General features: G+C 34.6%; 1 protein-coding gene across 10 annotated transcripts in view; it reads left to right on the forward strand.

Moving 5' to 3' along the window:
* RBM26 (RNA binding motif protein 26) overlaps positions 1 to 13185 on the forward strand; it is a 55156-nt gene that overhangs the window by 12773 nt on the left and 29198 nt on the right. For 5 of the 10 annotated variants that reach the window (XM_052705863.1, XM_052705864.1, XM_052705865.1 and 2 more), the window contains exons 5-14: positions 470 to 735; positions 2585 to 2845; positions 4026 to 4265; positions 5512 to 5679; positions 6027 to 6167; positions 6803 to 6914; positions 7695 to 7854; positions 9234 to 9398; positions 11952 to 12083; positions 12957 to 13028. In XM_052705863.1, the coding sequence (XP_052561823.1) occupies positions 470 to 735; positions 2585 to 2845; positions 4026 to 4265; positions 5512 to 5679; positions 6027 to 6167; positions 6803 to 6914; positions 7695 to 7854; positions 9234 to 9398; positions 11952 to 12083; positions 12957 to 13028 (1717 nt within the window). The remainder of the gene's footprint in view (positions 1 to 469; positions 736 to 2584; positions 2846 to 4025; positions 4266 to 5511; positions 5680 to 6026; positions 6168 to 6802; positions 6915 to 7694; positions 7855 to 9233; positions 9399 to 11951; positions 12084 to 12956; positions 13029 to 13185) is intronic. The other 5 variants (XM_052705868.1, XM_052705869.1, XM_052705867.1 and 2 more) reach the window with 5 other exon arrangements.

Raw genomic sequence — 13185 nt, forward strand, 5'->3', positions numbered from 1 at the left:
ATTTGGATTTTTATGACATTATAAATATTTCCTTTACGTATAGTCATCTATTAAATCTCAAATAAAACAGTTGCAGCTCTTATGCAAATATATTTAAACCTATAGTATGTGTTACAAGAAACTGTGTAAACTGTCTGTAAGCTTATGACTATTACTTTGGACTTTTTTGGATTTTTAATGTTAGATTTGTAATTTAAATTACAGCACTTACTCTGCACACTGTTGAGTTTGAATAGCTGTAATTTTAATTAAGAAATTTTCCGTTCAGCTGATCTTTTTAATATTTTCAATGTGCAGAAGGTGCATTTTGGGGCAAAATTAGTATTTTTACATTTAAAAATGTTCGGGATGATGAAAGTAAGATGCATAAACCGCATAAAAGTATTTTGATGAGAAAGGAAGGACTGTAGTTTTTTGCCTTCTATGTTATTTACCATTGCTGTATTTTTAGATTTTTAATTTTTGTAAGTAACAATAGGCAAAATTGCATGTTTAGAAGCCGTGATGAAAGGAAAAAAGATGAACGTTCTCGGAAGAGAGATTATGACCGAAATCCTCCCAGAAGAGATTCCTACAGGGATCGATACAACAGAAGAAGAGGAAGGAGTCGAAGCTACAGCAGGAGTCGAAGTAGGAGTTGGAGTAAAGAGAGACTTCGGGACAGGGATCGAGACCGGAGCAGAAGCCGAAGTAGAACACGAAGCAGAGGTACCAACAGTTGGTCTCTAAAATACGGTGAATGCTGCTTACAAAATTTAGACACTAGACTAAAGCACTCTGTTCAAGATGTACTAAAATTTCTGTGATGCTCTTGTTTTATGGTTAGCTTCTAGCTTTGTTTACTGTGGATATAAAGCTTATGTGATTGTGGTCTCAGTTCTTATTTTCCCTTCTTTCCCACAGTTCTTCTCTATTACCTTTGATTATGTTGGCCTCTTCTAAATGTTGTGAGACAGGCAGAAAAGGCAGAAAAATCCAATTTAATTGCATTTTCTTAAGTTCTAGGGAAACTCAGTATCTGATATCAGAATATGCAGGAATTAATACTCGCCTACAGAGGTAGGACTGGTGGAAACTACCAGTTTGTCAGCAAATTGCTTGTTAAACAGCAGAGTACAAGTCTGTTCTTTTTGTGTTATTCCCTCTTTGGTGTCTTGGGAAGAGGCTGAAACTACTATAGTAAATATGTGCACTAACACACATACAGGACTTAAGGCTTCATTCAGTACAGTAGTTTTGCTCTTCAAATTAAGCTTCTTTTTAAAGCTTTTTCATCTGAAATGAATCCTTTTCCCTTATAGTTGTTACTGATAAATTAAAAAACTGCATGAAGAGTTGTATGATCTTTTTATCCTGACATAAAGAATACAGAAGTTAAAATATTACTGTGTAGATCTCCTATTTATTATTTTTCTTTGTGAATGGCTTTGCTAACGTGGTCTTACAAGCAGGAATGCAGAGCTCCTGAAAATTAGCAAACATAAATTTTTCAATCAGCTTATTTTGTAAGTTCTATAATTATATTGCAATGTGATTAAATCTTATTTTAAGGAATTTTACTACAATTGTAATTTCTTACAGTTAGTATCCTGCAGTAAAACCATTTTTCCTGTTTCTAAAAGCATAAGGAAATGCCTGGTTTACCCATACTTGTCAGCCACTTTTAGGACGTTTTTATTAATATTTCTTTAATGTGCTGTTGTTTGAGTCTGCGAGCTTACATCATGTCTTGATCTTTTTGTTTGTTACTTAATTGATAGTAAGGTTAGAAAACAAAGGGAGTAGTTAGTATGTATTTAGAGTAACAAATCATGCTGCTGTTATATATGTCCAGGAGTTTCCCACACCTGTCAAGTATTATTACTTCTCCAGTCATGACAAGACTTTGTATTGATTCAGTGCGTGCGTTTGGATGCAGACGGAATGAATATTAACAACAGAAAGCTACAACAGTAATACGGTGTCTTGAAACATTAAAGATATATCACTTCTGTGATACCTTCAAGTAGTGATTACTTTTTGTTGTTGTTTCCCTTTATTGAAGATAGCTTTCCAAATGAAGTTCTTAGAATATATGGATTGCTACAGATGATCTACTATGCTTGAAGTTAATTAAACTTTGTTTTATTATGGGTACAGTGTACTCTGGTGGTTGACTGTGTAATTTTAAGATTCCTTTTTTTTTTTCCTGATTAAAAGCCCTGCCTGTGGCAGGGAGGTTGGAACTAGATGATCTTTGAGATCCTTTTCAGCCCAGGGCATTCTGTGATTCTATGAAAACCTGGGAATGTAGAATCATGGTATAGTTGAGGCTGGAAGAGGCCACTGAAAAACATCTAGTCCTAGTCTATTAACTGTTCTCAAAGCAGACAAACTGAACGTGTTGCTCAGGACTCTATTCATCAATTAATAAACAGCTGTAATTGTGGAGGCTCAGCTCTGGGCAATGAGTAGAACATTCCAGTTACTATTTTTATATTTTGAGATTTATTGACTTTGAGTAAATAAACTTAATGCTTTCAGTGTTTCTGGTGAAAATGTACACAATCATCCAATTAACTTTTTTTTCCCCTCTTCTTTTCAGAAAGGGATTTGGGAAAGCCAAAATATGATATGGATAGAACAGATCCATTAGAAAACAATTATACTCCAGTTTCTTCTGTAACAAATATTTCATCTGGCCACTATCCTGTCCCTACACTGAGCAGCACTATTACTGTTATTGCTCCTGCTCATCATGGAAATAACACTACTGAAAGCTGGTCAGAATTCCATGAAGAGCAGCTGGACCACAACTCCTATGGAAGACCTCCACTGCCAAAGAAGCGCTGTAGAGATTATGACGGTAAGTCTAGGCTTGTTTTAATTGCTTGCTGCAGCTGGAATCAGGCTCCTTCCTTGAAAGATAATGGTCTTTTTATTTTTCACATTCTTCCTTAATACTGCTTTTTTTTTTTCTATAATTTTTGAATGCATATTTATCCCACTCTTTAAGGACTTACCTTTTAGATATTTTTGTTAGTTCTTCTGTGTTTTCTTTCTATTTATTAGATTTATTTTATATGGATAAAGGATATTTATTGATTTTTATATAAATATTAGTGGAGTTTTATCTGTTTAAACCAAATATTATACTTGATTGTTTTGGTCATAATTAGGGCCTCACTGATGTCATCAATTATTGATTTTATTCCATCCTGTCTAAGAGAGATTAAGTTTCTAGAAGACTCAATGTTAAACCGTTTTTTACAGATTAAAAAAGATATTAAGATATTTCTCAAAATTCAGTACTTTTTTGTGCTTACCTAGATCTTATGCTGTCTTTTTCCATGTCTTATCAGTGGAAGAGACTATTGCAGTTTGTGCTGACTTAGCTAAATCCACCCAGTCAACCTCTTAACAGGATATGATTTCCCCCAATGTATTTTTCTGAGGCTTTTTTTCCTTCTGTATATTACAAATCTGAGATCTAAGTCAGTTTATATTCAGAACATTGGTTAAAATAGTAACGTGTGGGGCTTTTTTTGTTTGTTTGTTTGTTTTTAAAGAAAATAGTCTCAGTTTTGCAGGTGTCACTCATGGGAACGCATAGTTGTAAAAGTGCAGTTGTTTTAAAGTTTCCTTCTAACGCAAGCTGAGCTGCACTGTTGTGGTGTTGTCTATAGCTCTACAGAATTTTGGGAAAGGTTCAGACGGTGCAGATGGATGTATCTCTAAAAATAACATCTCCAAGCATGGCTGAAACTTTGTATCTTTAAAAGATCATCTGTACAGCAGCTTGTTATTTCCAGTTTTTGTGTACGAAGCAAACAGTACTTTGTTGGGAAGCTATGATACAGCTGTCCTCTAATCTTTACTGGATAGCTTATTGCAGCATGCTTCTCCTGTCTTCAGTTTCACATTTTGTAGTGTCCCTCTGTGGAATTAATATTTTTCTTTAACTTTTCAATTTCTCTGTAACATTTCGTGAAGCTGTACGTAAAGCTCTTGAATGCTAAAAATTCTCTTTGTTTTTGATGTTTCAGAAAAGGGTTTCTGTATGAGAGGAGACATGTGCCCTTTTGATCATGGAAGCGATCCAGTAGTGGTAGAAGATGTGAATCTTCCTGGCATTCTGCCTTTTCCAGCACAACCCCCTGTTGTTGAAGGACCACCTCCTCCTGGACTTCCTCCCCCTCCACCAATTCTGAGTCCTCCTCCTGTTAACCTTAGACCTCCAGTACCACCACCAGGCCCCTTACCACCTAGCCTTCCACCTGTAACAGGTACTTCAGGAAACAAACAAACAAAACGCGCAGTGCAAAAAGGTGTTTTGAGAATGTTAGTTATGTTTTTAAAAAAACTGTATGATGATCTCAGTGTTGTTTTTTGTGACAGTTGTTGCAGTTTGGGTTGTACAATGTGCATATAAAGTGTGAATCTTGAATAAGAAATAACATTTCAGTCATGTTTACGCAAAAGCACAGCATGGCATAGCAAAACTCAACTCCTTGAGTTTACTTGGAGAAATTGTATAAAATGACTACTATTAGAGAAGAAGAGAAAACCCTGGAAACAAACAGCTGCTGGTCATTTAATTTGTGGTACTAAAATTAATGAGAATTCATGACTGCTTTAAGTTTACACCTAAAAATAAAAACATCATTTGTCATGAATTTGGAACCTAAACAAAATTCTCCTGTGTATTTATTCATTTATTAGAAAATGCTTTGACTCAAGCACTGAAAATTATTTGAAGACTTGTGTCCTAGCTGTCATTTTTTAAATAGCAGTTTAGTGTTCATGTCATTTACATGATTTAAAAACTGTGTGATGTGTCAATTTTATGTGCCTATCGCTTTTTTCTTTTCCTTTTAATTAGCTTAAATGTTCCACTTGGTAAAACTACTTAAGAATAATTGGCATTTGATAGTACTTGTAAGGTTTTTAAACTTGATTTTCAGTTAATAGTATCTTTACTTAAGAATTTCTTTATTTTGCTTATTACAGAGAGTAACTGTCTTGCTGGGATGATCAGTTCTGCCTCTGTTAATGTTTACAGATCTGTCTGAGATATCCAGATACATGATTTTGTGTCTTTTTACACATGCATTTTACCAATAATAACTTTGAAGGCCAGCACTGACTGTTTATCTTTGGAAGAGTCCCATTACCTTTTGTAGAAATAAATAAGCTCAATATTACTATGATGATACTAATGAATTTGATTCCCCGAGGAAGTTTTATGCAGCTTTAAAGAAATTCTGTTGGTGAAAATAAATACTGGGCTAGGAATGAGATTGTAGTATACAGAAGAAAAAAAAAAAGAAGTATGTTGAGTGTTTAAATGCTTTTGTCTGTGATCTGAGTTAAGAGCCTTCTGCCAGTGGAGATGGTTTCATAGGAATTAGTGTTGTTTTATTTTGTTTTTATAGTCTTAAGAACATTTTAGATCAATTTCCATATGAGTTAGTTGAGCATAAAGTAAGTATAGTGGATAATACACAAATACATTGTTTTTCTTTTCCTCAGGACCACCCCCTCCACTTCCCCCACTGCAGCCTGCTGGCATGGATGCTCCCCCAAATTCAGCAACTAGTTCAGTTCCTACTGTTGTTACAACGGGTATTCATCACCAGCCGCCTCCTGCTCCACCCTCTCTTTTTACAGCAGGTGTAGTACTGAGGCTTTGCCCACAAGGTTTGCTAAATAGAATAACATTGATTCATACTGTAGTGTGTATAGAGATAATTTCATAGTTGATATAGATGATTGTATCATTTTTAGACTATGACAGTTACTTAACACTTTTTTTCTAATTTAGTTCAAGACAGAGTTAAAAGAAAATGCATGTGAAATGTGAATCTTGACTATGAAATAGTGTTTTCATTGTAATAATAACTTAGCATGATTGTTTTTTAAGATAGTAGTTATACAACAGACTTTTCCATTTTAACTGTTTCTTGTAATTAGTTGAAATATAACACTTGCAACCTTTGTTTTTTTAACTGCAATTTATTTTAATTAGACAATTTATTTGTTACCAGAAACGTACGACACAGATGGCTATAATCCAGAAGCTCCAAGTATAACAAACACTTCCAGACCTATGTATAGACATAGAGTACATGCTCAAAGACCAAATTTGATAGGACTCACATCAGGTGATATGGATCTGCCACCCAGAGGTATGCTCTCAAAGCTGTACTTATTTTATTTAGATTTGTAATTCAATTTACATTAATGTAAATTGAAGAACTTTTTAGAGAATCAAATACTGGAAAATGTTGCATTTTAAAAATATCTTCTGTAGGTAAGAAAAGTTAAATTAAACAGGGAATTTTTCTTATTGTTAGTTTGTGTGTTTTTTAGCAGATAAAATGTCCCCCACCCCTCCCCCTGTATGATTCCTGTTCTTCAGAAAGAGCCACTTCCTTCCCCCTTTACCCTACTGTCTTGTTCCTAGTTATCAGGGTTCTGGAATATCCTACGTTTCCTATCATAAACATTTTTGTGTGTGCCATCTAATAGAAGAATGGAGGTGTTAGAAAAAAATGGTGCAAACCTCAGGATACTGTATGGGACATTGCGAATGGAGGCAGATGCTTTCTGTCACCCTTTTTTTGTTTTCCTTTTGTATGATGTTAATTGGACAAAATGAAAGCTATTAGATGTTTTTATCATGTGTTGATAGTTAAGATTAAAAAGATCAGTCTGCAACCAAGATTTGATGCAGTTTTTGAACAAGGATCAGTTGTGTTTTTTCAGTGCAAATTCAATGCAAACAGAAAATACAAAAATTAACATTTTCATCTGTTTACAGAAAAACCTCCTAATAAAAGCAGTATGAGAATAGTAGTAGATGCTGAATCCAGGAAAAGAACAATTGGTGCAGGTGATGGTGGAGTTCCTACGAAGAAGACTTGGTTTGACAAGTGAGTGGTCATTGACACAAGGTTGGCTTAATAGTTGCAGTTCAGTGGAGATCTTTTCTGCATTCTGAAGTATATATAAATTACATAAATTGTAAGCAAGTTAAAGTGTGAATAAACTGACTGTATTAAAATATATTATAGAGAGGACTATAATTGACTGTCGTCTCTCAGAGACACTGCAGAGATAGCTAGATTTGCTTTGGATTATATGTGCTCTCTGAAAGCTGAAGTGTTGTAAGATACAGAGCCTTGCTTTGATACTCCTTAGAGATGTCTGGATTTAGTTTTTAATTTCATCATTGCCATTTTGGATTGAGTTGCCAGGTATGTAATTCCACATAGAATGTGGAATGTGGCGCTTAGTGTCCGGATGTACCTAGGATAAAATGTTGGAAGGGATTTTAAGACATTGCCGTGGTTGTGGAGAGCCTAGAACTATTAGAAATTTGTGATGGTGGTGAAGAGATTCAGAGGGAATGATTGAGAAGCAGCAGCGTTTGGAGAGAATTACTGTGGCATAGTTAGGAGTTACAACCAAAATATCATGAATTATCTCACGGATTTTTTGTGGTGAGGAAAAGTGAGTGTATGAGTGAGCACAAATGCAGATATAGAGGCCTGTGTACTGTATCCTTCAATGCTTTTCTAAAATTGTATGGGATTTGATTTTATTCATCTGCTAGACTGTGTGACATGTGCAATCCAGTGTAAGCATATAAAATTTTACATTGTATTTGTTAGCTTAGTGTGGATTTCTAGCTTGTTTCTTATTTGTTGCAGGCAAAATTTTAACAGAACAAATAGTCCAGGTTTCCAGAAGAAGGTACAGTTTGGAAATGAAAACACAAAACTTGAATTGAGGAAAGTTCCTCCAGAACTTAACAATATCAGCAAGCTTAATGAGCACTTCAGCAAATTTGGAAATTTGGTCAACTTACAGGTAGGAGTCAACAAAGAGAAGACAAATATGCTTTGGCTTATTGCTGGCAGTAATGACTAAAAGGAGAATTCCAAGTGCTTTTTAACTAATTTCCTGAAACTGCTCTTTTTATTTTCCTAACTTGTTTCTTACACGTAATCTCCCTGTTTTAATGAAATTGTCATTGATGAAGTGGAAGTGAAATGTTTCAGTTCTTATTTAAGTTTGAACGAAGTTTAGTTTTCTCCTCGCAGATAAGACTTCTAGCATAATTTATGTAAAACCTTTTAATTTTTTTGGACTGTTTTTTCTTTCTTCCTTCTCCATAAGTATGGATGTAGTGTGAACTTTCTATTTTTTGAGGTAAATCTTAATTATAGGGACCCTGTATTTCTCATCCAGAAAAGAATCCCTTTGTTACAATTGCTTTCTGGTGTTTTATCCCTGATGGTTACTTTCTAATGTATCTGATTGACTTTTTTTGTTTGTTTGTTTTGTTTTTTTTTAAACAGACATGAGCAAAAAATTAGAGAAAGATGCAGAGGAGATCCAAAAAACTAAGGTTTAACTTTGATGTTACATATTGTAGGCTGTGTGTAATGTCAGAATTTCATACAAAACTCAGCCTGATCTTTATTTGTGTTTCTTTATCAATAAGAAGTTTCAGACAGTAGTGCTTTCATGTATGCTTCCCAGCTTGCAGTGAAAGATTGAATGAAGAGCTGCAATACAGTAGTTTTGTGCACGCTGATACAACAGAGTGAACTTCCTGTGCCCATCTGAGCATGTTAGGGAACTGAAATCTCTCTTAATTGCACTTAACCTATTGAACGCTAAATAAATATCTGTCTGTGAATATGTGTGTACTAGGAGGTAGTATGGTTCTGTAAGGAAAGGAATGAGGGGAAGGGGATGAGGACGTGAAAAAGAGGGTGTTGAGGGACAGAGATTAGCAGCTGTGCTCATCTTCTGGAAGATGTAATTTTGTTCTTTGAAGGTATCTGATATAATATGTTCATATCCAAAGGAGGAAAACTAAATTGAACTTTGTTTAGCTCTGATACTAACTGTGACACTGTTTGTTCACATCAGTTATCTCAATTCCAGTGATTCTTCCTCATCTTTCAAACAGCTACGCATATTTGCATTTAGAAATTCTGTTTGACTGCTGAGATCTGTTATGTAAGTGTATTAAAGTCTATTAGTGTAATCTCAAGATTTCTTCTTGACACAAGACGTTTCAAGCAGAATCATGAATGGGAAAAGTTCATCCGCTGACCCATATTGGGTTTAAATTGTGAACTTCTCTGGAGTCTGTGGAACTATGATTTGTAGTAATTGTGACACAAACAAAAATTCTGCATGCTGTATGTTTTTTGTTCTGCTGTTTTAACTCCTAGGTTGCATATCAAGGTGATCCAGAAGGTGCCCTTATTCAGTTTGCCACACATGAGGAAGCCAAGAAAGCGATATCAAGTACAGAAGCAGTATTAAATAATCGTTTTATCAAAGTCTACTGGCATCGAGAAGGAAGTGTACCGCAAATCCAAACGACTCCACAGAAGGTAGAGGATCTAAGTCTGTTCTATCTAGAATTTTATTTGAAATAATTGCTTTTAAACATTATTTTAAAATGTTTGTAGAAAAAGTAAGCCAAATACTTCTACAATATGGAATACTTGATGGCATTCATTTCTAAATTCGCTCTTTAATTGTTTCTTTGAATTCAGGTAGAATATTCAGGAATATGACTGGGAGGTACTGAAAGAAAGCCCTTATTTGACTTAAGGAGAATACAGCTATGGTGTCATCTTATGTAATTGAGGCTTGATGTCTGAATAATGTATTTTTTTACTTTAACTAATGTAGGCTTATCTTTATTTTTTCTTCTGGTGAGTCTAAGACGGTAAAAGTTAGATTTATTTTCTTGGAAGACAATCTCCATTTTTTTCCTAAAGATGCTGCTCTTTCTAGTCTGTTTTCCTTTCCTCTTCAACTTGCATACAGCTATAGAAGATAATGGTAGAGTTCATTTTACCCAAATAAGTCTATTTTTAAATACATATCTATTCATTTTATATATATGTAGAGAGAGAGAGGAAATGCTTCCACAGTGGAATTTGCAAAAATTAGCCTAATTTTGTGGGAACAGATAGGAAAATTTTACATTTTTGGACTGATTCACATGGTGGAGCACTTATTCTTGGTTGTGAAGTGTTAGTTACAGCATTGACAAGTTTTTAAGAATATGAATCTAAGTACTGTTATGGAGCTTTGATTCATAACCTGTTACAAGCCAAGTTGGGTGTGTTAGTGTGCCTAGTGGTTCCACTAAAACATAAGGGACAGCTTGGATTTGTCCAAATCATGGATGGAGAATATTATGAGTTAGCATAGAGCGTAGAAATTCCCTTCTAATTGTATCCTGCCTTAAATGTATTTGCTATCAGTGTGGAACAGCATGTTCTATACTAAGAAAAAATGACAGAGCCTTTCTAGAAGAAATATTGATGTTGTATACAGTTATTTAATAAACAGGGTACTACAAGATTCTTTCAACTGCTGCTCTAAGTTTTTAATTCTTTTCTTGTCCTTGATGGCGTATGTCATCATCATCCAGCTCTCTAGAGCAATCCCACCAAAGGGCATTTTCAATATAGTTTCTTCTGTCCACTTATTTTGTAACAAATGTACTGCTACTAAAACTACTTCTATGGTGTGAAGACCCACCTCACTGTCTCCCCAGTGACATCTGTTAGGTTTGAGTTTGAGCTCTCATTTGTAAATATCCTTGTTACTTTATCTGAAGCTGTGTAACTCAGTTACTAAGTTTTCCTTACATACAGTCAGCCAGAAGAGGGCAGTGCAGTATATCATTTACTTACTCTCTCAAACAGGATAGCTTGAGAAGTCATTGCCATCACCTTATTTGCTGATAATGTTATCCAACTTACAGTGTAAGATGTACTGAAAACCAAATATTTGGTGTGTTACTCAAAATAAAGTATTTGCGACATTTTTGCAAAATCACAAATATACAGCTGTAAGAATTCTCAGGAGTTTTTAGTCAAGTCACTAGTTTCCCAGTGCACCATCTTTGACATGTAAATCTTGGTGGTTTGACAGAGTTCCTCCAGATGTCTGGTCACGTACTGTGTCAAGAAACTACAATTCACAGTCTAGTGTGGAAGGTGGAGGCATGTGGTCAGTGACAGAAAATGTGGAAACAGGAAATTTAAAATTTGGAATGCAGGACTTTCATGTTCTTGTATACCAAATTACAAAAAAAAATCATTGAATGAATAAATATATATTTTTTTAATTTGTAAGCTTTTTTGGGGTTGGTGAACATCAACTTACCTTTTTATTTATTATTTGATATCATAGCTACAGTTAGTACAGGTTCTTTTAAATTACTTCACGTATAGCTGACTTTGCTCTGGAGTAAAGGAATGGATTAGGTGGCCTCTGAATGGTTTCTTCTAGTTCTGTTTTTGGGTTTGTTTTTTTTTCCATAAATAGGATGAGAAGCTTGGTCAGAAGCATCAGGGCTTTTGTTTTGTTTTGTTTTTGTCTTAAGTATTTAACTAATATTTTTTTCAAATTAAAAGTTGTTATCTGTCAGGATATAGTGATAGTATGTTCAAAGATCAGCTGCTCTGCTTATTTCCTCAGTCCCACTAGTTTTCTAGTCATCCTTTTAGAAGGTAAAGAATGATGTATCAGTGTAAAAAGTGAGATACAGGCTTATGATACAGGTTTGTGTTTTGCCTTTCTACAGGTGGCTGATAAAATAGATTGGAGAATCACTTTAGGCCACTTTTTGTTACTTCTAATGTGGACCTTAAGATAGTCTAAGTTGATGCAATTAATGGCAACTCTGTTGTGAGCTGCATGTGCCAAGTAAATGTTATAGCTGTGTGCACTATAGTCAGTGCAGCGTTCCAAATCTCCTGATGTGTTTGTATTTGCTCTCAAGTGGAAAGCTATTGATTGGTAGGAAAAAATGTAAATCTAAATGCTGTTGCAGGAATTTTATATATTTGTTGGACTGCATATGTAGTAGTCTTTTGTTACTAATATTGCATTGTGCTCTTTTTGGGATGGGGGTGTTACAGGTAATACAGCCCTTAGTTCAACAACCGAGTTTACCAGTAGTGAAACAATCAGTCAAGGAGCGATTAGGTCCAGTACCTGCAAGTAATATTGAACCTACGGAAGCACAGAGTGCCAATACAGAAGTCACTCAGGTAAGATCTATTAAAAAAAAAAAAAAAGATCAGGCACACATATTTCTTTTTCTATAATAGGTTCGCAGCGTATAAATATATGCTAGTAAGTCTGTCAATGGAAGTTATTCATACAGTGTAAATAGGCATTGAGTGCTTATAAGTGCATATAGTTTGATTGAGCAGCATTTCTATATCTCAGTTTTTCCTAAATGCACTGATATTTGGCTTTCTTAACCAAGTTATATTGAAAAATTAAGTACCATGGTTTAAAAAACAAGATTAAAAATGTTTTATTGTATTAAAGTGCAGTTTTCAGGTTTTAAACTGAAGGTTACTTTCTATCTTAAGAACTTAAAAGCTATCCTTCAGTTTCTTATCTGTTAAACTAAACTCATGAGACAGATGGTTATCTGAAAGTGTTTTCAATATCTGTACATCACCTTTAAGGATGAAGAAAGCTGTAGTACCAATACAAACTGTGTCAGAGTCTGGTACGTTACTCACATATGAAATAGCTTTTAAATTTTCATGGAAGTATTGTAAATAGCATTATGCCACTACTTCAGTTTTCCTTCTGAAAAGGAAGAGTACTGCACTTTTTTCTTTTCAAAAGATTTGAATTTGTGAATTTAAATTCAGACCCCAATTTCCTGCAAATGATGCCTGCAAATAGCAGCTTACAAAAACACAGAAACTGACATGTACTTATAAGGGCTTCTGTAGGTGCTCAGTTAGCAAATTCATTTTCCAACAGCATGGTGTTACTTTGTTGTCTTACTTTTCTGAGTAAACCTGTTTTTCAAAATTCCTAACATTCAAAATTATACAGGAAACCGTAAATTATTGTATTTGTACACATATTTGAAGGATAACTTTATGTTGTTTTCTTAGAATGTGACTAAATTATCTGTGAAGGATAGACTGGGTTTTGTGTCAAAGCCAGTTACTCCAGCAACTGAAAAGGTAAGAGAATATCTTGTATTGCCTTCCTCTCGCATTCAATTCCAAAAGAATTATTTCTATAATGAAACCCTTTATGTTTATATACAGTTTATTTCAGAAGTGTGAATAAAGTCATTTGTTAAAGGTTAGTTTTGTGGAATATAATACACGGAATCTC

Source organism: Tympanuchus pallidicinctus, unplaced genomic scaffold (genome assembly GCF_026119805.1).
Source record: "Tympanuchus pallidicinctus isolate F22 unplaced genomic scaffold, pur_lepc_1.0 scaffold6, whole genome shotgun sequence".
In the NCBI taxonomy this organism is placed as follows: Eukaryota; Metazoa; Chordata; class Aves; order Galliformes; family Phasianidae; genus Tympanuchus; species Tympanuchus pallidicinctus.